This window comes from Acipenser ruthenus, chromosome 18 (assembly GCF_902713425.1).
Source record: "Acipenser ruthenus chromosome 18, fAciRut3.2 maternal haplotype, whole genome shotgun sequence".
NCBI lineage: Eukaryota > Metazoa > Chordata > Actinopteri > Acipenseriformes > Acipenseridae > Acipenser > Acipenser ruthenus.
The window spans coordinates 32,911,923-32,937,681 of NC_081206.1; the positions used below are offsets into that span (position 1 = coordinate 32,911,923).

General features: G+C 43.5%; 2 protein-coding genes across 9 annotated transcripts; one reads left to right on the top strand and one right to left on the bottom strand.

Annotated features, from left to right (window-relative positions):
* Positions 1 to 330: 330 nt before the first annotated feature.
* LOC117417573 (kelch domain-containing protein 1-like) lies at positions 331 to 10,971 on the bottom strand. Of its 7 annotated transcripts, XM_058992072.1 has the most exons (13): positions 10,488 to 10,968; positions 9,487 to 9,557; positions 8,039 to 8,156; positions 7,408 to 7,526; positions 6,290 to 6,374; positions 6,095 to 6,178; positions 5,364 to 5,444; positions 4,207 to 4,265; positions 3,746 to 3,858; positions 3,494 to 3,566; positions 2,872 to 2,956; positions 2,138 to 2,190; positions 1,089 to 1,330 (listed from the first exon to the last, which is right to left on the bottom strand). In XM_058992072.1, exons 1-13 carry the CDS (start codon positions 10,617 to 10,619, stop codon positions 1,198 to 1,200), a joined length of 1,206 nt encoding a protein of 401 aa, XP_058848055.1. In that variant the 5' UTR covers positions 10,620 to 10,968; the 3' UTR covers positions 1,089 to 1,197. The 7 variants fall into 7 exon arrangements, with proteins under 7 accessions (XP_058848051.1, XP_058848054.1, XP_058848050.1 ...); XM_058992068.1 differs by lacking the exon at positions 2,138 to 2,190 and having other exon boundaries at positions 331 to 1,330; positions 6,299 to 6,374; positions 10,488 to 10,971; XM_058992067.1 differs by lacking the exon at positions 2,138 to 2,190 and having other exon boundaries at positions 332 to 1,330; positions 10,488 to 10,970.
* Positions 10,972 to 12,429: 1,458 nt separating this feature from the next.
* LOC117420231 (DNA polymerase epsilon subunit 2-like) lies at positions 12,430 to 25,188 on the top strand. 2 transcript variants are annotated; one of them, XM_058992095.1, is made up of 19 exons: positions 12,430 to 12,551; positions 13,335 to 13,435; positions 13,755 to 13,830; positions 13,931 to 14,008; positions 14,264 to 14,357; positions 14,877 to 14,951; positions 15,532 to 15,615; positions 18,454 to 18,510; positions 19,323 to 19,371; positions 20,280 to 20,352; positions 20,467 to 20,639; positions 21,053 to 21,142; positions 21,501 to 21,555; positions 22,258 to 22,317; positions 22,936 to 23,013; positions 23,390 to 23,498; positions 23,927 to 24,103; positions 24,535 to 24,602; positions 24,855 to 25,188. In XM_058992095.1, exons 1-19 carry the CDS (start codon positions 12,484 to 12,486, stop codon positions 24,871 to 24,873), a joined length of 1,584 nt encoding a protein of 527 aa, XP_058848078.1. In that variant the 5' UTR covers positions 12,430 to 12,483; the 3' UTR covers positions 24,874 to 25,188. The 2 variants fall into 2 exon arrangements, with proteins under 2 accessions (XP_058848078.1, XP_058848079.1); XM_058992096.1 differs by lacking the exon at positions 15,532 to 15,615.
* Positions 25,189 to 25,759: the final 571 nt, after the last annotated feature.

The window sequence follows — 25,759 nt, forward strand, 5'->3', positions numbered from 1 at the left end:
CCAGGTTTAACCGAACAGTCTGTTGACACGGGATTTGATGGATCAAATAGTTGGCACAGGTACAGACAGAAGAGCCATCTGAGAGAATGCGAATACTGAGTTTAATTTTCAAATCAGTTCTTAACCCTAACGGGTCAAAGAGAACGGTTAATTTGTTTGAAAGAATGCGTCTTTCTAAACCTCTGTCAAATAGATTTATATTTATGAACCTGTTCTAGACTGCAATTTGATTTTTTCAACTCGGTCTACACATTTTCCATCCATACAAAATGTTATTTAATCTTTTATCTAAGCTAATAAGTATAATTTAATAACATTTCATATAACAAAAAAGTAGAGTCTGCTACATGAACAAAAAAACAACACGTGTTTTCTATTGTTTATTTGTTCAGAGTACTGTATTTATTTATTTTTTTAAAGAGGAAGTGCCAACCACTTACAATGCAACAGTAAACAAACACGCACTTGTTTGGTCTGTTTCCTGGTGGTAGCACAGCAGAGTGCACTGAATATTACATTACGAAAGAATGGATTAAACCGTCGCCCTGAAATCAATACTAGATTAATATATAATAACGGAACATGACTGTGCAGCACATAGCCTCCTGGAAGTCAGTTATGGCAGATTAAAGGGGGGGCCTGCAATGAGGGTAACCCGCAGGGCCATGTGAAGCAGATGATCTGGTGCAGTTGAACGCATGAAGGAGGGACTGCCTGGGGGCTTCTATGGCAGAGTGTACAATTTCAAATCAGTAACCAAATGAAAGTCATTACCTGGCAAGGCTCCTGTTCCAACGTCCAACTCACATCCCCACACAACCCTTAATTATGAAGCTGCAGAGGGTCTTTCTGCATGTCAGCCTGGGTTAGCATTCTGTCATTGCAATGTGTCCTAGCTGATCATCAGCGTGCAGGAGTAAGTGCTTCGTTTATTATGAATAATGTACATGGTTTTGTCAATTTGCTGATTATTTCCAGCTTGTATGTTGTGTTGTGTTTAATAGTCTCTCGTGGTGTATACGTTCTCGTGTTGGTTTTTGTTCCATGGAGTTTGGACTGGCCAGGCTGTTTCTGCATGTCTGATCTTGGGAGTTCTCAAAATGTTTCCCTCCAAGCATCCTTCTGTGTGACCCTTGGTAATATATATGCAACAGCACCACCTGCTGGTCTCACAGTTCTGCTCCCGGCAGTTTCCTGTTACTCGTGGGGTGTCCCAGCTCCAGTCCAAAATGAAATCTTGTCCTGAACTTTGTGAGAAAGTTTCGGCGGTAACCAGGACAGCTGTTCCTGAAGAAGCTTGGCATTTTTTCCCATGTAGTCTAAACACAACCTGTATCCGGAACAGAAGAGGGGATTGGAAGCTTCAAAAAGAAACAGACACAGTCAGGCACTGAGGCTGGCATGCTGTAGACACAGAACCTCTTGTGGAACCTGGACAGGAATCTCAAGCATGTCAGAGGAGCAGATACCCATTTCCATGCGACAGCTTGTCAAGGGGCTTAACGGATATGAATTACAGTCATGTCAGCCGTCTGGTCCGCATAACGACAACTCCAACACCACCTGAGCAGCCCTGTCTCATCGAATTACACACAGCAACAGTGCATGCGCTTCAATACAAACAAATTAAGAGAGAACGCTGCTGGTGGAAATTTTTTAAAAGTTACAGAATGATCTGTTACAATGTGAGTGAAGCCCAGGCAGCCAGCAGTGCAGTGACCTCCCTGGAGAGCGTGTTTACTTTGCATGACTGTCATTTAATAAGGTTGCATCTCCTTCTCCTTCTCCCTGCCCCCCCCCCCCCTCCACTCCCCCCCCTCCACACACATACACTGTTCACTGCTAATACAGACAGCGCTCCCTCTGCAGCTCCCCATTCAACAGCTCGCTGCAGCGGTTCATTCACTGTGAGGCTGGGGCCTGTATTCCCCTGTTTAAGTGGCGTCAGTAATTTACTGTGTTCTGAAGTGCGAGTCAGACGGTGCAATAACAAGGGAGCGCTTTGAAGCGTTTGAAGCGTCTCTGCAGGTCGAACACAACAGAGCCAGCATCCTCACAAGAACCGAACCACACAGCGGTGCAGCACGCAGCTCCAGGGGGTTCATTCTGCTGTCTCTTACTGAAGCACAATACTTGCCTGAGCAGGGTGTAAGGCTGGGTTTGGAAGACCAGTAAATCATTGCAGTGGCCCTGGTAAAAAATGATGAGTGCATAGACAGTGTTTAGATTCAAAACACCTTTCCAAACAATTTACTGCTCCCTGCAGGAATGAAAACAAGCTTCCATTCTACTGACAGTGAAAAGGAACACTTACAAGTGAATTATTCACTCAAAACTACAATTGTGGAGTAGTGGTTAGGGCTCTGGACTCTTGACTGGAGGGTCGTGGGTTCAATCCCTGGTAGGGGACACTGCTACTGTACCCTTGAGCAAGGTACTTTACCTAGATTGCTCCAGTAAAAACCGAACTGTATAAATGGGTAATTGTATGTAAAAAATAATGTGATATCTTGTAACAATTGTAAGTCGCCCTGGATAAGGGCGTCTGCTAAGAAATAAATAATAATAATAATAATAATAATAATAATAATAATAATGACATCTACAGTATGCTAGCTTATTGCACTATATCAGTATTTAATCATATCTAATGCAGTAAAAGGCAGCCCGAAGATATCAGCATGCAACAATCTATTCATCTTGCATTTCTGTCACAACTATGCTGTGGATCCCTGATCAAGAAGCCATCCAGGGGTCTTTCCATACCACACCCATGTACAAGCATGCTTGCGTGAGCAAGACCATGCCAGATGTATGAGAGCACTCTGGTGAAGAAGAACTACTACAATATTGGGGAGATGTTTTGCTTACTCTGTCCACTGAAAGTATGTCATCCTGGCTTCCTCCAAAAACAAACACTTCAGACTCCGGTCCTAGACAGGCGGTATGCCACAGCCTGCAGGGTCAACATACACTTACTCAAAACAGTGGCTGCACATTCCTATGAATTTCAATGCATTCACTGCTATCCCTGTGTGGTTCCACTTGAATTCATTATGAATTCCAGTGCATTCACTGATATCCCTGTGCGGTTCCATTTTAATTCATTATGCTTCGTGGTTCTATTATTTTTTTTTTTATTATCTTCAGGACTAGAAACATCATTATGAAATAACAACGAGGCATTTGTTATTCACATGTTACTCCCATGCAATCCTACGAAGCCACAGTGTTGTTAGCTGTCACACTGTAATCTACAGTTCCATCTGATAAATGACAGTTCTATCGAGATACCCACACTGCAATGTCGGGATCATGTGATCTAGAGAAACACTGTGGAATACGGAGATCTATCTCAACATTATCATACCAGAACCAAATTGAAATGTTTAGGAACATTAATACCTTGTGATCGCAATGTAACCAGATTGGAATATAGAGCTACGACTGCTGATCAGTAATGCCATTTTAAATAATGGGTGTTATTATTTACCTTGGCTTATTCTTGGGTAAATGTTGAAGTTGGGTCCAGTTTTTTGTCTGGACATTAAACAACCAGCCATCGTCTGTAACAAAGTATTGGAATATTTGTGTCTGTTACAAAAAAACATTAATTTTATTGTAAGTTAATAATAATAATAATAATAATAATAATAATAATAATAATAATAATAATAATAATAATAATAAGCGTTTTGCATTGAAGACATTTCTATCAGAAGCTATTGATATTAAAGTTACTTGCCTAGAGGTTCACTGTTTGCACTTAATCCACCGAATAAGAACATCATGCAATCAGATACTGTGGTCACGGTGTGCCAGGAGCGGCCAACAGGCCTTCTGACAGAAGAGTGAATTCTAAATGAATGGAGAGAGAGAGAGAGAGAGAGAGAGAGAGAGAGAGAGAGAGAGAGAGAGAACAGAGAACAGAGAACAGAGAATTGAAAAACAGCAAGCAGCTCTATATCCAAGAAGAATCAGGATCCAACAGGGCACTCATCAGGCACTAGAGATCCTGAATGGTCTTAAAAAATGACACCAAGATCATTACAATTTGAAAACGAAAGGTTATGAAAATCAACTGCCTGTTACACATGACCTATGAAACGTATGTTACACATGACCTATGAAACGTATGTTACACATGACCTATGAAACGTATGTTACACATGTTAGACATACAAAAAAAAGAAACAGGGTACTTACATGTTTGACCAAGTCCAGGTACCAAGGTCTAGACAGTGTATGTCATTAGTTCTGGTCCCCTAGTGTATAAAAATACATGTCATTCTTTAGCAGGTTACATCAGTAAAGTGCATAAAGAAATAGTTTCTTTTTTTTATACAGAATTGTCAAGTACAACATTGCAGATGAATCTTTTGTAAAACTAAACTGTTTCTTCCTGGTATCTTTTCACATCCTGTATAGCAGCAACTATCACTTCTATCGTGTAGAGTCAGTGTAACCAAAATATCTTCAACAGAAGACACAGCTAACAACAGGTAAGAGTTTAAACCTGGTTACCTTAATGCTTCCTTCGGTAGATCAGCACTCTCCCTCCAAACACAGAGCCTTTGAGCTGCACCTACCAGCACTATCCCTCCAAACACAGAGCCTTTGAGCTGCACCTACCAGCACTCTCCCTCCAAACACAGAGCCTTTGAGCTGCACCTACCAGCACTCTCCCTCCAAACACAGAGCCTTTGATCTGCACCTACCAGCACTCTCCCTCCAAACACAGAGCCTTTGAGCTGCACCTACCAGCACTCTCCCTCCAAACACAGAGCCTTTGAGCTGCACCTACCAGCACTCTCCCTCCAAACACAGAGCCTTTGAGCTGCACCTACCAGCACTCTCCCTCCAAACACACAGCCTTTGAGCTGCACCTATCAGCACTCTCCCTCCAAACACAGAGCCTTTGAGCTGCACCTACCAGCACTCTCCCTCCAAACACAGAGCCTTTGAGCTGCACCTACCAGCACCCTCCCTCCAAACACAGAGCCTTTGAGCTGCACCTACCAGCACTCTCCCTCCAAACACACAGCCTTTGAGCTGCACCTACCAGCACTCTCCCTCCAAACACACAGCCTTTGAGCTGCACCTACCAGCAATCTCCCTCCAAACACAGAGCCTTTGATCTGCACCTACCAGCACTCTCCCTCCAAACACACAGCCTTTGAGCTGCACCTACCAGCACTCTCCCTCCAAACACAGAGCCTTTGAGCTGCACCTACCAGCAATCTCCCTCCAAACACAGAGCCTTTGAGCTGCACCTACCAGCACTCTCCCTCCAAACACACAGCCTTTGAGCTGCACCTACCAGCACTCTCCCTCCAAACACAGAGCCTTTGAGCTGCACCTACCAGCACTCTCCCTCCAAACACATAGCCTTTGATGCCCAGGGTTGTGCCTGCATGGGCAGCTCGAGGTGCTGGGTGAGTGCCCTGAGAATAAAATACAACTTTTCAGACAGATAGAATCACTCCCTGTACCTACACAGAGAGAATCACTCCCTGTACCCACACAGAGAGAATCACTCCCTGTACCCACACAGAGAGAATCACTCCCTGTACCCACACAGAGAGAATCACTCCCTGTACCCACACAGAGAGAATCACTCCCTGTACCCACACAGAGAGAATCACTCCCTGTACCCACACAGAGAGAATCACTCCCTGTACCCACACAGAGAGAATCACTCCCTGTACCCACACAGAGAGAATCACTCCCTGTACCCACACAGAGAGAATCACTCCAGCCAGGTCATCAGCTCTCAGTAAGAAATGAATTTCTCTCTGCATGAGGATTTCTTTAACTTCTAACTTGATAACATCTGATCTGCTGTCAAAATGACTGAGACTAGGTTATTTATACTGCCCCTAAATCAAATGACTGTCCTAACCAAACAAGCCCAGCAGCGAAACCTCCTCTTTTTCACAGCAGGGTCCTGTCAGACTCCAGATTACCCAGTGGGTCAGGCGCACTGATTTAAAAACACACGCTGCTTTGGGAATCAGTTACCGCTGCCATGCCTCTAGTCTCAGTAAAACGATGCCTGGCTTCCCCCTCATGAAAAACATTTCCGTTCGCTTACTTGTGTGACTGGCTGGGTCCAGGTTTCTGTAGCGGGGTCCAAGACATGCACTTCATTATTCCACCCCCAAAACATCTCCCCCACCTGCAAGAGTGACGTGAAAGTGCACTGCAGTCAGCATGCTGGGAATGGCTGCTGATTCATGAAGGGAACAGCAAGCTGTCATTGATACAAGGAGCTGTGGAGACTCGTTACCCAAGACACCTCGTCTGTGCAGAAGCTCATGGAGTCACTCAGTTCATTCAGTTTCTTGCAGCCATAACCACCGAAGTAGATAATCCTAAAAAAAAAAAAAAAAAAAAGGGGCTCCTTAACCCTTCATGTGCTGTTCCCTATATTTATTAATGCATTCATTCATTCATTTATTTATTTATTTAGCGCTTTTTATTATTATTATTATTATTATTATTATTATTATTATTATTATTATTATTATTATTATTTATTTCTTAGTAGACGCCCTTATCCAGGGCGACTTACAATTGTTACAAGATATCACATTATTTTTACATACAATTCCCCATTTATACAGTTGGGTTTTTACTGGAGCAATCTAGGTAAAGTACCTTGCTCAAGGGTACAGCAGCAGTGTCCTCCACCTGGGATTGAACCCACGACCCTCCGGTCAAGAGTCCAGAGCCCTAACCACTACTCCACACTGCTGCCAAAAGCACTGTACAGTACATAGCAGAAAAGAGCACAAACCACAATACATTTGTATAGCATGTCACACGTACAACTGCCACAATCAGACCATTTAAATAGGAGGCTGTGTGGTCCAGTGGTTAAAGAAAAGGGCTTGTAACCAGGAGGTCTCCGGTTCAAATCCCACCTCAACCACTGACTCATTGTGTGACCCTGAGCAAATCACTTAACCTCCTTGTGCTCCGTCTTTTGAGTGAGATGTAATTGTAAGTGACTCTGCAGCTGATGCATAGTTCACACACCCTAGTGTCTGTAAGTCGCCTTGGATAAAGGCGTCTGCTAAATAAACAAATAATAATAAATAACAGATTTAAATAACAGTATACACATAATGCTAAAGCAGCAATTTAAAAGTTACATTAAAACCCACTAACATAAGAAAGCCATTTTATTAAAGTGTGTTTTTAGTCTTGCCTTGAAAACTGCTAATGGTCCCAGCTTCCCTGACAAACGAAGGCATTCCATAATTTAGGAGCTCTACAAGAAAAAGCCCTGCCTCCCGTGTTGCTTTTGTTGACCCTCGGAATAACCAGCAGCCCCGCACCCTGATGATAGCTATGTTAAATATCCAGTGACGTTTTGTTATTCTATTGATTTTACAGACGTACCTGTTATCATACACCCAGCAGGACAGTTTGTCTCTCGGTGTTGGAGGACATCCCTTGAAATTGGTGATTTTCTTCCACGTGAATTTTCCATTATTGTCCTTTAGGTTAACACAATAGAGCTGCAAAAAAAACCAGGCAGGTATCACATCAATACTGAACTTAGCTGTACAACCCTTTTATATCCCATAAACTATTAAATGTAGGAAGTACCTGCTTCTCTGAAAAAAAGGGTCCTAACTCAGCCCTGCCAATGACACCCTGCCTCATTGTGAAGCCCAGGAGTCCCTCCATCAGGACACCCATGCTGGTTTAGGGTCACTGGCGTTGCACACTTAACCTCAAATAGACTTGTTTACTTAACCTCTTTGAAGAGATCATCGTCCCCTCTTCAAAAAACAGGGTTTTCCTAAGCAGTCACCCCACACGTGTGCACTGGCTGCCAATTTAAAAGGAGTCCCTGAACGGGAAAGAGATTCCTTCATGTAATGGGGCAGCCAAGACAGCTATCATGTTCAGTATTTGACCAGTTTTGGGGGTATAAGGAATATACTGTTCTATACAGTGTGTCACACTGATGTGATGTTGCTGCTCACTTTACATGCCACTGCACGTCTGCTACCCACATTCCTACCTGGTTTGTATAGCCATTGTCATCATATCCACCAAAGATGTACATGACTCCATTCAGACAGGCTTCACAACTCCCGGACATTGGAGGTGGGATGTCTCCTTCCATCGAATGGGTTTCCCTGCACAAATGCGCAAGCAACAACTTCAATCACTGACTAAACTCTTTTAAATCTCCTTGATTTCTGCACTTCCAGTGCGCTGCTCTGGGGTGGAGGAGGGGTGTGTGCAGTACAATGAATGCTCACATCAAGTCATGTCCTGAAGTAACCAGCATGGGGGCTGCAGTACGACAGGTCTGAACCCCCCTGGTGTGTCCATGGACCTGCTTCAACAAGCATCCTCCCAGCATGCCAGGGATATGACAAGCTTGTACCACACCACCAGAACCAAGGGAGAAACCAGCCAATGCTACAGCAGGGGTGCACCGCTCCGGTCCTCGAGGGCAATTCCACCGCTCCGCCCCTCCCTAATCTACATGAATGAATAGAGCTACTGCTGGCTCCGCCCCTCCCTCATCTACATGAATGAATAGAGCTACTGCTGGCTCCGCCCCTCCCTCATCTACATGAATGAATAGAGCTACTGCTGGCTCCGCCCCTCCCTAATCTACATGAATGAATAGAGCTACTGCTGGCTCCGCCCCTCCCTCATCTACATGAATGAATAGAGCTACTGCTGGCTCCGCCCCTCCCTCATCTACATGAATGAATAGAGCTACTGCTGGCTCCGCCCCTCCCTAATCTACATGAATGAATAGAGCTACTGCTGGCTCCGCCCCTCCCTAATCTACATGAATGAATAGAGCTACTGCTGGCTCCGCCCCTCCCTAATCTACATGAATGAATAGAGCTACTGCTGGCTCCGCCCCTCCCTAATCTACATGAATGAATAGAGCTACTGCTGGCTCCGCCCCTCCCTAATCTACATGAATGAATAGAGCTACAACTACAAACTACTGCCAGACAAAAAATAATAATAAAAATCAATGATGGCAAGGAATCCGTAAGCAATTTCTAAAACAAAAAAAGAGCAGGAGACAGGAAGCTGTTAAGCACTAAGGAAACCTTTTTATTATTGATGATATCGTTATTACATCTTTATTTTTATAACAACAGATTAAACATTATGCTTGTATTCAGCTCTCACCCTTATAAAAGTGTACCATGGTAAATGTGCATGGTAACTTTGTAATTTCCCCCCAGTTATACCATGCATTTACCACAGTATACACTGCCATGTCGCATATGCTTCACCATACCTCTCTGTGCTTTACAGTGCTTAGCTGTTGTGTGCTTCAGCATGCCTTCACTGTGCTTTATTACACCTTGCCATGCTTTTACTGTAGGAAGCTGTAATAAGGCTGATTTCTAAGCATGGCCTCGGATCTTGGGGCTCGTGTGGAAGATGGGGGCCAGTCCATGGGTATGGAGTTACTGTGCATTAGCTTACCATATCCCCATGTCAGTATCATAGGTCCATATTTCATCACTGGGTAGATACACTTCATTTTCAGCAATTGACTGCAGAAAACACGAAATGTGTTATTATTAATGAACCGATGCCACAGAGCAAGATCATATACCTGTCAATGCTTTCCTGAAAAAAAAAAAATATATATATATATATACACACACACACACACTGACACACACACACACACACACTGACACACACACTGACACACACACACACACTGACACACACACACACACACTGACACACACACACACACACACACACACACTGACACACACACACACTGACACACACACACACTGACACACACGCACACACACACTGACACACACACTGACACACACACACACACACACTGACACACACACACACACACACTGACACACACACACACACACACTGACACACACACACACACACGCACACACACACTGACACACACACACACACACACTGACACACACACACACTGACACACACACACACTGACACACACGCACACACACACTGACACACACACTGACACACACACACACACACACTGACACACACACACACACACACTGACACACACACACACACACACGCACACACACACTGACACACACACACACACACACTGACACACACACACACACACACACACACACGTTTTATTTGTATTATTTCTTATTGTTATTTTGCTGAAACACTGCATAATATTCGACCGTCATATTTGAAATAGTCGCTGCGACTACACGTACTTCCTGTAGTGTAAAATATAATATTTTAAAAATGATATGCATTTCTAAAAAATAAAAAAAAACATATATAATAAAGCTCTATTTCGGTTATTCTTTTTTTTAACTGAAACTTGTCGTCGTTTCTACAGACGAGTGACTTTTGCAATACCCCTAGCTGCGGCTGTTCATCCTGACTGTGACAAAACTGTTCCTGTAACAATGTAAACAATGATATCATATTTGAAAACGTACCATATATCCCCCCCAAACATAAAGACAATTCCCATCTACAACGGCACAGTGGCCGCTTCTCTCCTCGGCTACCATTCGCTGCGATTCGGCCATTAAAAAGCACCTTAAAGCTACCACAGTATACACTGCCATGTCGCATATGCTTCACCATACCTCTCTGTGCTTTACAGTGCTTAGCTGTTGTGTGCTTCAGCATGCCTTCACTGTGCTTTATTACACCTTGCCATGCTTTTACTGTAGGAAGCTGTAATAAGGCTGATTTCTAAGCATGGCCTCGGATCTTGGGGCTCGTGTGGAAGATGGGGGCCAGTCCATGGGTATGGAGTTACTGTGCATTAGCTTACCATATCCCCATGTCAGTATCATAGGTCCATATTTCATCACTGGGTAGATACACTTCATTTTCAGCAATTGACTGCAGAAAACACGAAATGTGTTATTATTAATGAACCGATGCCACAGAGCAAGATCATATACCTGTCAATGCTTTCCTGAAAAAAAAAAAATATATATATATATATACACACACACACACACTGACACACACACACACACACTGACACACACACTGACACACACACACACACTGACACACACACACACACACTGACACACACACACACACACACACACACACTGACACACACACACACTGACACACACACACACTGACACACACGCACACACACACTGACACACACACTGACACACACACACACACACACTGACACACACACACACACACACTGACACACACACACACACACACTGACACACACACACACACTGACACACACACACACACACTGACACACACACACACACACACACACACACTGACACACACACACACTGACACACACACACACTGACACACACGCACACACACACTGACACACACACTGACACACACACACACACACACTGACACACACACACACACACACACACTGACACACACACACACACACACTGACACACACACACACACACGCACACACACACTGACACACACACACACACACACTGACACACACACACACTGACACACACACACACTGACACACACGCACACACACACTGACACACACACTGACACACACACACACACACACTGACACACACACACACACACACTGACACACACACTGACACACACACACACACACACGCACACACACACTGACACACACACACACACACACTGACACACACACACACACACACACACACACGTTTTATTTGTATTATTTCTTATTGTTATTTTGCTGAAACACTGCATAATATTCGACCGTCATATTTGAAATAGTCGCTGCGACTACACGTACTTCCTGTAGTGTAAAATATAATATTTTAAAAATGATATGCATTTCTAAAAAATAAAAAAAAACATATATAATAAAGCTCTATTTCGGTTATTCTTTTTTTTAACTGAAACTTGTCGTCGTTTCTACAGACGAGTGACTTTTGCAATACCCCTAGCTGCGGCTGTTCATCCTGACTGTGACAAAACTGTTCCTGTAACAATGTAAACAATGATATCATATTTGAAAACGTACCATATATCCCCCCCAAACATAAAGACAATTCCCATCTACAACGGCACAGTGGCCGCTTCTCTCCTCGGCTACCATTCGCTGCGATTCGGCCATTAAAAAGCACCTTAAAGCTACATTTCAAACACACGTTGAACCCTCGACCGCGCTGCTGTCACTGCAGCTGAACTCAGCCTTCAGACAGGAGGAGGCAACGCACTACGGAGCGCGGGGCGGCACAGAAAGGTGTGAGGACACGCGGATGTAAACGTTCTTACAGATGCGGTTTTACGCGCAGCACAGTCTCGATTACATTAGATACACACGCACACGCAGAAACACGGCCAGCTTTAGGACCGCGCCGCCCCCGCGGAATCCGCGGGTTGCCTAGTAACGTCGACACGTGGTGGGATGCTGACTGATGTAAACGGAAGTCCAGAATTTAGCGCGAACTGTTTAAGATGGCGAGTAGCAAAGTGAAAATTAAAGTTTCGTCGGCTTTCAAAATGCGGGGTCTCGTGCTTAGACCGTGAGTATAACCGAATCTGTGAATCTGTGAAATAGCTTTTGGGTTAGTGCGCACGGCGCAGTCTTCTCTGTCGGTCAGCCGCTCAGCATTGCAAACTTACAGCAGCGCAGTCACCGAGAAGAAGCAGTACCGTCCTAGCGGGTGTGCTTGTGACCCTGACCCTGACCCTGACCCTGACCCTGACTCAGTTATTATGTCAGGTGCATAGCTTCGTTTTTGTAAGATCGTATTTTATATTGTACGGTGCAGTGTTTCTGTTTATTAAGAACAAGCACCTGTTAAAGTTGTAAAACTAGAAGGAAACACAGCAGGTATTTAACTGTATTAAAAAAATATATATATGAAATGTTTCAGTCTTTTACACTTTGGAGTAAAACCACTGGTGCACCTGATTTCATCAGCGAACATTTTTAATTCTGTGGGATTCAAACTACTGCCACCAAGACTAACAGCTAGAATCTGTAAAAAACAAAACAAAAAAAAAAAATGAAAGTCCGATTGTGTAGTTCACACTTAAAGTAAAAAAAGGCAGGTGTTCCTACCAGTGGGATTTTCACTTCCTCTGCTGCCAGTAGATTCTACTGGTTGTAATCACTCTACCAAAAAAATGGACCATCACTCACAAGATTGATTCACTTTTTATACAAATGCACATCAGGCTGGTTTCACTGTCCACAATTGGTCAGCGCCGGTGAAACCAGTGGATTAAGTAATATATAAAAGCACAGCCCCAGGTCCTCATGTACTAATGAGTGTTGCGTGTTCTCGTATTACTGTTCTCAGCGAGGCCAGCAGGTTCCTGGTGGAAGTTCTGGTGTCGGTCAGTGATCTGGAACTGGAAGATGTGATCGAACGCATCACCGATGTTGTTGAAAAGCAGCCCTGTGAGTACAATATAAAACACGCATGAAGATCTATTAATGCGTGTTTACACTGTGTGCATGTGGATCTATTAATGTGTGTTTACACTGTGTGCATGTCGATCTATTAATGTGTGTTTACACTGTGTAATTTCAACACACACTTTGATTACTTCTGTCAAAGTGGCATTTTACCTTGACTCGGCACCAGTACTTAACTACCCGCCTTGCCCTCTCTTATTTAACCTGCACTTGTGTAGTTTGATTTAAGCATGTTGTATTTGTATGCAGTCTCGATTCTGCTGTTTTGTTGTTAATTTCTAAATGCGCTTGCTTTTCTAAGTGACTTCTAATATGATCGAGCTGTCGATGGTCGAGTCTGCTGTCCAGGAATGCAGTCAGTCTTGTGATGAAACCATGTGAGTACAAGAATCCTCCTCTTTGCTTTCAGTTTTCTTTGTATAGTTTTGGACAGCTCTGTTTGTCAAACCTGCAAGTGTCTGCATCCCTGTGTTTCAGAGACCACGTCTTCAATATTATTGGAGCGTTTGATGTACCCCGATATCTCTACAGTTCAGAAAGGAAGAAATTTGTACCGTAAGTACAGTAGTGCTCACACTGGAACTGGAGCTCTCATTGCATGTGTGCTGCTATTTATTATTATTTATTATTATACTCGTAAGCATTCTGATGCAAATATTTAAAAATATGAATTAAAAGGGCTTAGTCATGTTAAGGAATCATGACTCATAAGTCAGTGTTGTATAGAGAATCTAATTTACAGTTTTAAGTGTATGCTAACAGCTTGTTCATGTATTGCAATTATAAACACTCCTATTGTTCTTATCTCAGCATTGCTATGACCAGCCATCCTGCACCAAGGATATGTGGGACAGCCAGGGACAAGGCTGAACTGTTCAGGGAGCGCTACACTATCCTGCAACAAGTGAGACCTTATTCAATTACTAAAGAATTGAGCAGAACCAGCGCATGCACATACAGAGGGCCCTCCTCATCACATAATCATCACACAGGTCCGGAGAGGCTGCGATTATTGAAATGCAATCCGAGTGTGTCAGACAGACGGAGGTACGGACTGACTCATGGGATCAGTGCACAAGGATCCCCAAACGTAGAAATAAAACTCAACACTTTTTGCCAAAAGGCTCTTGAGCAGTTCAAAGATATTCCGGAGGGGGGGCGACAGTACGCTCTGTAAAGCATGACGAGCGACAGCTTAATAAATAATATCCAGGTTGTTTTCGTCAGCTGTTTTATACAAACGGGTCAGTGCTGTCTCACCCATGATCTGCTGTTGCTCCCTGCCAGGTCTCATTGCCCTGCAGTGCATTCGTTCTCCCGGACGGATCTGTGAACTGGTGGAGGTGCTTCTGAGTCGGCCTGAGCTATTGTTCCTCTACATGTATTTCAAATTCAAGTTGTTTCTTTTTGTTCCTCTCACCAGAGAACTCACAGACATGAACTGTTTACACCTCCGGTCATCGGCTCAGATCCTGATGAGGGCAGGAACAAATTCCAGGTGAGATGAAACCAGCATTGCGTTTCAGTACGTAAACAAACAAAAAAACAACAAATAAACCTATTTCCCCAACAGTCGAATCCCAGCTGGTGTCAGCTGCTTTAAACATCATTATAAAACCACAAAGCCAGATTTCAGAGCAGTCTGGAACATCTTATGCAGCTTGAAACGTGGTCTCGTAAACGATAGACTATCGGTACCAGCTGGAAAAAAATCCTGGATAACGGCATTAACTAGACTAATGCTTTTAATATAACCCTGTCAGTCCTGTATTACGTTTGTCGACCTGAAATAATGCAAAATGAAGTTATATAATTCAAAAGGGCACTCCTTTATTGAGTATGAGAACAGGACAGAACTGTTTTTATTCTTACATATATTTTGGTCAATTGGTCCAGTTACTTTAAGAACTCTAAGCAGCTCGAAGACAAGGTTGGACCTGGAGGTCCCTCCAGGATGGGAAGGGTTCATATGTACAGTTGCCCCTGTCTCTTGCGGTGTAACAGTATATGTGTCCGTGCCTATTAAAGTCAGGTTTGTTAGATCGTTTTCACACTTCACATTTTGTTTTTGGTTGCAGTTGAAGACAGTGGAAGCCCTGCTGGGTAGCACAGCTAAGCTTGAGGAAGTCATTGTTCTGGGTATGATCACACAGCTGAAAGAGGTTCGTCAGAACACATACTGTAACAAGACACTGCCATACTGTAACAACACTCAAACGAGACACTGCCATAGTGTAACAACACTCAAACAAGACACTGCCATACTGTAACAACACTCAAACAAGACACTGCCATACTGTAACAACACTCAAACAAGACACTGCCATAGTGTAACAACACTCAAACAAGACACTGCCATAGTGTAACAACATTCAAACGAGACACTGCCATACTGTAACAACACACAAACAAGACGCTGCCATACTGTAACAACTCAAACAAGACACTGCCATACTGTAACAACACTCAAACGAGACACTGCCATAGTGTAACAACACTCAAACAAGACACTGCCATACTGTAACAACACTCAAACAAGACACTGCCATACTGTAACAACACTCAAACAAGACACTGCCATACTGTAACAACACTCAAACAAGACACTGCCATAGTGTAACAACACTCAAACAAGACACTGCCATAGTGTAACAACACTCAAACAAGACACTGCCATACTGTAACAACACTCAAACAAGACGCTGCCATACTGTAACAACACTCAAACAAGACACTGCCATAGTGTAACAACACTCAAACAAGACACTGCCATAGTGTAACAACACTCAAACAAGACACTGCCATAGTGTAACAACACTCAAACAAGACACTGCCATAGTGTAACAACACTCAAACAAGACACTGCCATTCTGTAACAACACTCAAACAAGACACTGCCATAGTGTAACAACACTCAAACAAGACACTGCCATACTGTAACAACACTCAAACAAGACGCTGCCATAGTGTAACAACACTCAAACAAGACGCTGCCATACTGTAACAACACTCAAACAAGACGCTGCCATACTGTAACAACACTCAAACAAGACACTGCCATAGTGTAACAGGACTCAAACAAGACACTGCCATAGTGTAACAGCACTCAAACAAGACACTGCCATACTGTAACAACACGCAAACAAGACGCTGCCATAGTGTAACAGGACTCAAACAAGACACTGCCATAGTGTAACAGCACTCAAACAAGACACTGCCATACTGTAACAACACGCAAACAAGACGCTGCCATAGTGTAACAGCACTCAAACAAGACACTGCCATACTGTAACAACACGCAAACAAGACGCTGCCATAGTGTAACAGGACTCAAACAAGACACTGCCATAGTGTAACAGCACTCAAACAAGACACTGCCATACTGTAACAACACTCAAACAAGACACTGCCATAGTGTAACAACACTCAAACAAGACACTGCCATAGTGTAACAACACTCAAACAAGACACTGCCATAGTGTAACAACACTCAAACAAGACACTGCCATAGTGTAACAACACTCAAACAAGACACTGCCATAGTGTAACAACACTCAAACAAGACACTGCCATAGTGTAACAACACTCAAACAAGACACTGCCATAGTGTAACAACACTCAAACAAGACACTGCCATAGTGTAACAACACTCAAACAAGACACTGCCATAGTGTAACAACACTCAAACAAGACGCTGCCATAGTGTAACAACACTCAAACAAGACGCTGCCATACTGTAACAACACTCAAACAAGACGCTGCCATAGTGTAACAACACTCAAACAAGACACTGCCATAGTGTAACAACACTCAAACAAGACACTGCCATACTGTAACAACACTCAAACAAGACACTGCCATACTGTAACAACACTCAAACAAGACACTGCCATAGTGTAACAGGACTCAAACAAGACACTGCCATAGTGTAACAGGACTCAAACAAGACACTGCCATAGTGTAACAGCACTCAAACAAGACACTGCCATACTGTAACAACACGCAAACAAGACGCTGCCATAGTGTAACAGGACTCAAACAAGACGCTGCCATAGTGTAACAGCACTCAAACAAGACACTGCCATACTGTAACAACACGCAAACAAGACGCTGCCATAGTGTAACAGCACTCAAACAAGACACTGCCATACTGTAACAACACGCAAACAAGACGCTGCCATAGTGTAACAACACTCAAACAAGACACTGCCATACTGTAACAACACTCAAACAAGACACTGCCATAGTGTAACAACACTCAAACAAGACACTGCCATAGTGTAACAGGACTCAAACAAGACACTGCCATAGTGTAACAGGACTCAAACAAGACACTGCCATAGTGTAACAGCACTCAAACAAGACACTGCCATACTGTAACAACACGCAAACAAGACACTGCCATACTGTAACAACACGCAAACAAGACACTGCCATAGTGTAACAACACTCAAACAAGACACTGGCCATAGTGTAACAACACTCAAACAAGACGCTGCCATAGTGTAACAACACTCAAACAAGACGCTGCCATAGTGTAACAACACTCAAACAAGACACTGCCATACTGTAACAACACTCAAACAAGACGCTGCCATAGTGTAACAACACTCAAACAGGACGCTGCCATAGTGTAACAACACTCAAACAAGACGCTGCCATAGTGTAACAACACTCAAACAAGACGCTGCCATAGTGTAACAACACTCAAACAAGATGCTGCCATAGTGTAACAACACTCAAACAAGACACTGCCATACTGTAACAACACTCAGCCCGTAGCCCTTTCATGCATGCATTATTGAAAATAGCTGGGGAAAAAACATTTGAAGTAGTTTTGGATACATAATAAATATATTTCTCATTGCTTTATATTACAGTAGTGTTTCCCCTGATTATAAATTAAAACGTTAACAATTATTATGTTTGATTATAATTTGTGGTTTGCATCAAGTGTTGAATACACGTACAAAATATATATAACTTTTTTTTTTTTAAAGGGAAAGTTCTACCTGGAAGACCCCACAGGCACAATCCAGTTGAACCTCAGCAAAGCAATATCCTTTCCATGTGTGAATTCAGTGTGTACTGAGTTACAAACCCCACACTTACAAACTGAGACCAGAAACAGGGTCCTGGCTGCTGTCAAAGACACGACGCTCAGATTAAACTCGCCGCTCCTGCCTTGTTTCTTTATTATTGTAATTTCGTATTATTAGGGGTTTGAATTGATTAATGATGAATTAGTGAATCACTCCTGTGGGCTTTGAGCGATTAATCTACCTGAGTGCGGTATCAAAACACAGTAAAGAAATGTTGAAAAATGCCAGAGGGAAAGTGTGAGATTGCATGTAATAAATCTATGTGTATCAAACAATAGCTGGCATTGTGAAACGTGTGCAGTAAATATGGCCATGTTAATACTTTGTATTACTTGGAATTGTCTTTCAATGCAATTTCATGTCGCAGCAAACAGGAGTGATTCATCGATCTACAGAAAATTACTTCTTCCTCCTCATGGTGAAGCGCTTTTATTAATACAGATCACACCAGTCTTATTATTATAGGGTTCACACACCCGAGTCTCTGTAAGTCGCCTTGGATAAAGGCGTCTGCTAAATAAACAAATAATAATATTATTATTTATTAGCAGTCTTGGGAACATAATTGTGTTGGTAAATTTGGGGTCCAACTGTATCTCACAATATTTACTGCATTTACTAAAAAAAAAAAAAAAAATTTGCTTATTAACAAAGCTTATTTTATTGGAAAACCGTCAAAATCTAACTTGGACATTTGTTTGCTTTTGGCTGTTGTTTCTTCTATAATTAAAATAATATATATTCTTTTCCTTAACCTTAAAGTTTACCAGTTTCATAGTGGATTATATACTGAAGCTTGTTTTGTTCTAGCAGAAGGTAACGTGATATAATTAGATTTGATCTACAGCATGTCTAGGCAGCCCATTCCATACCCTGGCCAGTTTCTGTGTGAAGAAGTGTCTCCTTCCCTCTGTCCTAAGTGTCTCCACTTCATTTCTAACTGTTTTCTCTGGTCCCGGTTTCTGTACTGCGCCCAAAGTAATGGGTTCAAGTTCAGGTTAATTATGCCAACTCCTTTTAAGATGTGAAAGACTTCAGTCATGCCCCCCTAGCTTGCATTCTAGGTGTGCAGTGCTGAAGGGGCAGCGTGTGAGGGATGATCTAGGTATGCAGTGGTGAAGGGGCAGCGTGTGAGGGATGATCTAGGTATGCAGTGCTGAAGGGGCAGCGTGTGAGGGATGATCTAGGTATGCAGTGCTGAAGGGGCAGCGTGTGAGGGATGATCCAGGTATGCAGTGGTGAAGGGGCAGCGTGTGAGGGATGATCTAGGTATGCAGTGGTGAAGGGGTAGCGTCTGAGGGATGACCCAGGTGTGCAGTGGTGAAGGGGCAGCGTGTGAGGGATGGTATGCAGTGGTGAAGGGGCAGCGTGTGAGGGATGATCCAGGTATGCAGTGGTGAAGGGGCAGCGTGTGAGGGATGATCCAGGTGTGCAGTGGTGAAGGGGCAGTGTGTGAGGGATGATCCAGGTGTGCAGTGGTGAAGGGGCAGTGTGTGAGGGATGATCCAGGTATGCAGTGGTGAAGGGGCAGCGTGTGAGGGATGGTATGCAGTGCTGAAGGGGCAGCGTGTGAGGGATGATCCAGGTATGCAGTGGTGAAGGGGCAGCGTGTGAGGGATGATCCAGGTATGCAGTGGTGAAGGGGCAGCGTGTGAGGGATGATCTAGGTATGCAGTGCTGAAGGGGCAGCGTGTGAGGGATGATCGTCTGTCCTGCTGTTTCAGGGTGGTACGAGGACGCTGTGTTTCATGTCAATGCTTTTGGATTTCCACCGACTGAGCCCTCCAGCACAACAAGGTTATTGTTTTATTCATATCCCTTCTCTCTTACTGTAGTATTGAGAGTGACCTTGAATATGTGTTGTTAGCAATGTACAAGTGATTGTGAGCGGTTTAGTCATTTTGTTTGCAGAGCTTACTATGGCGATGTGAATTTCTTCGGCGGTCCCTCTCCCGCGTCGGTGAAATCCTCTGCGAAGCTGAAGCAGCTGGAGGAGCAGAACGAAGACGCCATGTTCGTCTTTGTGTCTGACGTGTGGCTGGACAGCGTGGAGGTGCTGGAGAAAATCCACACCATGTTCTCGGGTACTTGCACTTAAACTGGCACAGCTCTGAAATATCCAGGCATGGAAATAAGACTGCTCTTGCATTCCAGGTTTTAGCTTGATTAGTCGCAGTGTATAGTAACAAGCGCAGGTGTGTCTGATTAAACTCCTAGTAAAACCAGGAATGGATCAAACTGCTATGCAGTCTTCTTTCCATCCCTGATATCACAAGTATCTGAACTAATGAACTGTTCTTGTTTGGATTCACTTTGTGTCTCTGGTGACTTTTTGAATCTCAGAAGTTTAAAGCACCCCTGTGACTCAACGGGGCTCTCAGACATTCTCTCTAAGTGCAGCTGGTACACCAGAGTGTAGCCATCAACCTGCCCCCCCTGCAACACTCTGTAACGGGGCTGAAGCTCATATTGTTGTACTGCCTGCTGTGTCCCACAGGTTACTCAGCAATGCCGCCAACCTGCTTCATTTTCTGTGGAAACTTCTCTTCTGCCCCCTATGGAAGAAACCAGATACAAGCTCTTAAAGGTGAGTTGGAAATCCAATCATGGCTTCCGTGTCTACACTGGACAGCTTGAGTTATACTAAACAGCTCCAGAAAACCCTCTCAAATCAGAGCGTTTGCTGTTGTGCTCCTCGTTTGTGGATCTCTATTCCGGGTTGACGTTCGGCAGGATGAAACATTGAAAACATACTTTATTTTGAATGTGCTTTTAGATAATTGGTTGCAGCTGGAGTGTATTGTACATATGAACTCTCTTGTTTTGTTTTTTACTTTGTACAGCGCTCTGGGATGCAATGGTATGAAGGGTGCTATTTATATATATATGTACTGTAAATCACTAGGATGTTTATTGAATTGAATATTTTATTGAATTGATTTCAGATTCACTGAAAGCCCTGGCGGATGTCATCTGTGAATACCCCAACATCCATAAAAGGTCTGTTCTTAACTTCATGAGATATTTGATTGTAGCTGCTGTGTTGGAGCCGGTTGTTGAAAGGTCATATTGTCCTGTGATTGGACTGGAATGGGAATGGCTGTTCAGCGCTATTGCTTAGGATCTCCAGCCCAGCTCTAAGCAAGCTGCAAGCCAGGCACAGGCAGATTTCGAGAAAAGTGTTCTTTGTTAAAATGACATTTAGAATTGCATGCTCTTTAAGAAGTGTGGAAGATTCACGTTCATGTTTTGATGCTAGTGAACACTCTGCTTCTTATTTAAAATGGGAATGAGGGGTGAGCAGTGCGCCTCTCCCTTGCTTGGCTGGCACTGCGGTATTCCTGTCTTCTAATTCAGGGGGAATCGGAGGCAGGCATGTAAAGGCTCAGACCAGCTGCGTCTGCCTTCAGCTGTTTGCTGTCCGCAGCTTTCATGATTGATTTTTATACACCAGCAATGACAGGCTGGAGCATTAGCCTCATGCTGCTCTCCAGATAAGCTTTTACGTATCGTGGATGGAAATAAGACTCCTATTGCATAGCGGTGTCACCCATTCCAGGTTTTACTACAAGCTTGATTAGCCGCAGTGTATAGGTAACAAGCTCAGGTGTGTTCTGTTAAAGGAGTGGATGAAAGCACCATGTAACGGGAGTCTGATTACCAGCCCTCACTTCACACCAGTCTCACCTTCTTCGTTCACAGCAGCCGATTTGTGTTCGTTCCCGGGCCCGAAGATCCAGGACCCAGTACAATTTTACCCAGGTAAAAATAAATAAAAATACTACTACTAATAATAATAATAAACGCATGCAAATTATTGTAAACAGACCCAGTTCCTTGAGGTGGATTCCAGGATAATAATTATTCTGAACACTTGGCTCCCCTGCCATCTGCTTCCTTATTTTCTGCTCAGACTGTCGTGTGCTCAGTAGGTTGGAAGCCCTCCTTGGGCTTCTGCCTGCTGGTCACTGGATTCAGTCCATCTGTCTGCAAACCAGCACACATGCCCCATGCTTTCAGATGAGCTGCTCCACTGATTAAATTGTTTTCATAGATCTGGAAAGTAATAACATAAAAGGTATCTGCACAAGTTAGGAGGAGGAGATGGTTTTTAACACATTGCTCGTATGTGTTGCTGTATCTAATATGGCATGTCCTGTAAAAGTCTAAGTTCCAATTGGCATCTTTCAGAACAGTTCTAGTGCTAGCCTGCAGGGCATGGCTCCGTGATGATTTCATTGGAATATACAATGTTACCATCCTGTCAAGCCATGGCGAGCACTTGAGTAATTGAGTGAAACATCATTCTGTTTAGCTGCTGAATGTGTGCAACCTGTGGCCAGTGTTTCAAACCTGCTCCATTCTGTTTATTTCTTTAAGGCCCCCGCTGGCAGAGCACATTACAGAGGAGTTCAGACAGAAGGTGCCTTTCTCTGTGTTCACAACGAATCCCTGCAGGTGAAGGTGGAAATGCATTGTCCTGAGTGGAAGAAAACCTGTTCTTTCAGGTCCTTGTTCAAGAAATGGGAACCGTTCTGCAATGCTCATGTCTGTCACTTTCTCCAGGGTGAACTGATAACAAGCAGGCTTTGAACCTTCCGTCCTCGTCTCCTGAAGGCGCTGCGGATTGCATTTGTCTGGAATGCCATTTAATTGTTGAATTTATTGTAATTGTACAAATATTTACAATATGTGGTTATGATGAGGAGACGAGGAACTGGTTCTGTTTTTATGTACTGTCATGTTCCCATCATGTTTCTGGAACAATGTTTGTCTTCATGGTTTTATTTTGTATATATAATTTGTACTTTTTTTTTTTTTTTTTTTTTTTAAGAATTCAGTACTGCACACAAGAAATGGTCGTGTTCCGGGAGGACTTGGTGAACAAAATGTGCAGGAACTGTGTGCGTTTTCCAAGCAGCAGTTTAGATATTCCTAATCATGTGAGTAGAAACACATGGGACCTGAAACCCAGATTCTCTCTGCTCTTCATTGCTATGTAGACCAGGCTGCAGCCCCTCTAGATCTGGGATGCAGGCTCACATTTGCTGCAATGTGTCTCATCCCTGTTCCTGGTTCTCGCTAGAGTTCCACCTGCAGGCAGCTGTGTGTTTTTGCAGGGCCTCGCGTTGCACGCGGTGTGCTTGTGGTGGCTGTTCAGACTTTCTTTACATTTGCTCTGCAAACCCACTCCTGCCCTGTCCTCGGGCAAACCCATCCCTCCTGCTTTAGTCTTGAGATGCACAGTGTGAGGTTTGCATGGCATTCACATATAACAGATTCATTCATTACAGTCACCTCCCCTGACCTGTTTTAATAAAACATACTCATTACAGCAAGTATAACCCTGTTTGTTTGTTTTTTTTCACAGTTTGTGAAAACTATTCTGTCGCAAGGGCACCTCGCTCCACTACCGCTGTACGTCAGTCCGGTGTACTGGGCGTATGATTACACCCTGAGGGTCTATCCACTGCCAGATGTTATTGTTTTCGCAGACAAATACGATCCTTTCAACATTGCCAACACAGACTGCCTCTGCATTAACCCGGTAAGCACGCCACTGTGTTCTAGCACTGCCTCTGCATTAACCCGGTAAGCACGCCACTGTGTTCTAGCACTGCCTCTGCATTAACCCGGTAAGCACGCCACTGTGTTCTAGCACTGCCTCTGCATTAACCCGGTAAGCACGCCACTGTGTTCTAGCACTGCCTCTGCATTAACCCGGTAAGCACGCCACTGTGTTCTAGCACTGCCTCTGCATTAACCCGGTACTTGGTTATTAAGATTAAATAGAGCAAGCATGTTAATGTAGCTGTTTATGTTCTATGAGATCCCGGGACACCTTCTTCAAAACCGGGACCATCCAGGGAAAACAGGGACAGGTGGGATATAAGGTGTATGAGAGAGGCTGCTGGCCCCTCATGTAAAGCTCTTCCACGCTGAGAGCGTGTTTTATATTATATGCTCTCTGATTTGTAGGGGTCCTTCCCTAGAAGTGGCTTCACTTTTAAAGTGTACTACCCATCCAACAAGAGCGTTGAGGACAGGTGAGCAATCTAATTCCTTCTGGCTGTGTAGAAAGGCACAGCTTGTTATGGTGTGTTATAAAATGCATGACTGAACCGAGTCCTCTTCCTGCTGTGGTTCACAGTGGCCTGTATTTTCCACTGTGTGCAAATTCCCCCCCCCCCCCCCCCCCATAGTAAATGAATGAAGTGGGCAATTTACCCAAAGGGGTTCAACCATAACTGTTATACATGACACAGGATAAATAATCAATGTGTTTGTCTGTTTTTCAGTAAACTTCAGGGTCTGTAATGCGGAGTGCCTTCAGAATTGCCCTGGAATTCAAACCCTGGAAGACGTCCTCCGTACCGCTTTCATGTATTTATTGCAGCTGTATAATAATTCTGTATAAAATGTCATTCGGGTTTATTTTGCTCACAATTTAAATGTAAGAATCGTGTTCCCATGCACCCCCCAGTTCACAGCATTGTAATTCTGTTTCTAATCGCATGTTCCTTTAACGTTTATGTTTTTATCCAGACACAACGACAAATGGAAATTATAATGTATTAAATCTAGTACAGTTTTTATAAATCTGTGTTTTCTTTAATAAAATGTATTTTTTTTTCTCTGAGTAAAGTTTCTTGCGTGTATCAACTCAAGTTATTCGGAAAGGAACAGATTTGCTGAGCAAAGAGGAATAAAATCATGTTTATTAATAATAATAATAATAATAATAATAATAATAATAATAATAATAATAATAATAATAATAATAATTCAAATAGAAAGGTTAGGAACCCTGCCCCTGTGTGCTAAAGTGCAGTTCATATCTGTATGGTAAAACACGTCCTGTCTGGTTGTTTTGCGCAGGTGAAATCTCAACAATCTTGGGTGCGTTTGCGTTTGGTTCATTGGGGCTGGTTGAGTGCGGTTGGGTTTGTTTTGGAAGCGTATGTGAATGCTCCAGAAGCACTCCGTCCGTTTCAGAGTGTGTTTTAATCTAACTGAACGGAGTCCTTCTCAACAGGTGGTCTCAGTCCGTTTGTGTTCAGTGCAATGTGAAAGCACCAGCACTTCAGAAAAAAATGTTGAAGTGAACCAGCCTATTGACGGGAAATCCCAGGATAACAAACAGACAATCCAGCTGTGGTTTATCTCAGCAGATTGTAGCTTAATCAAATGGACCCCCGTAGTG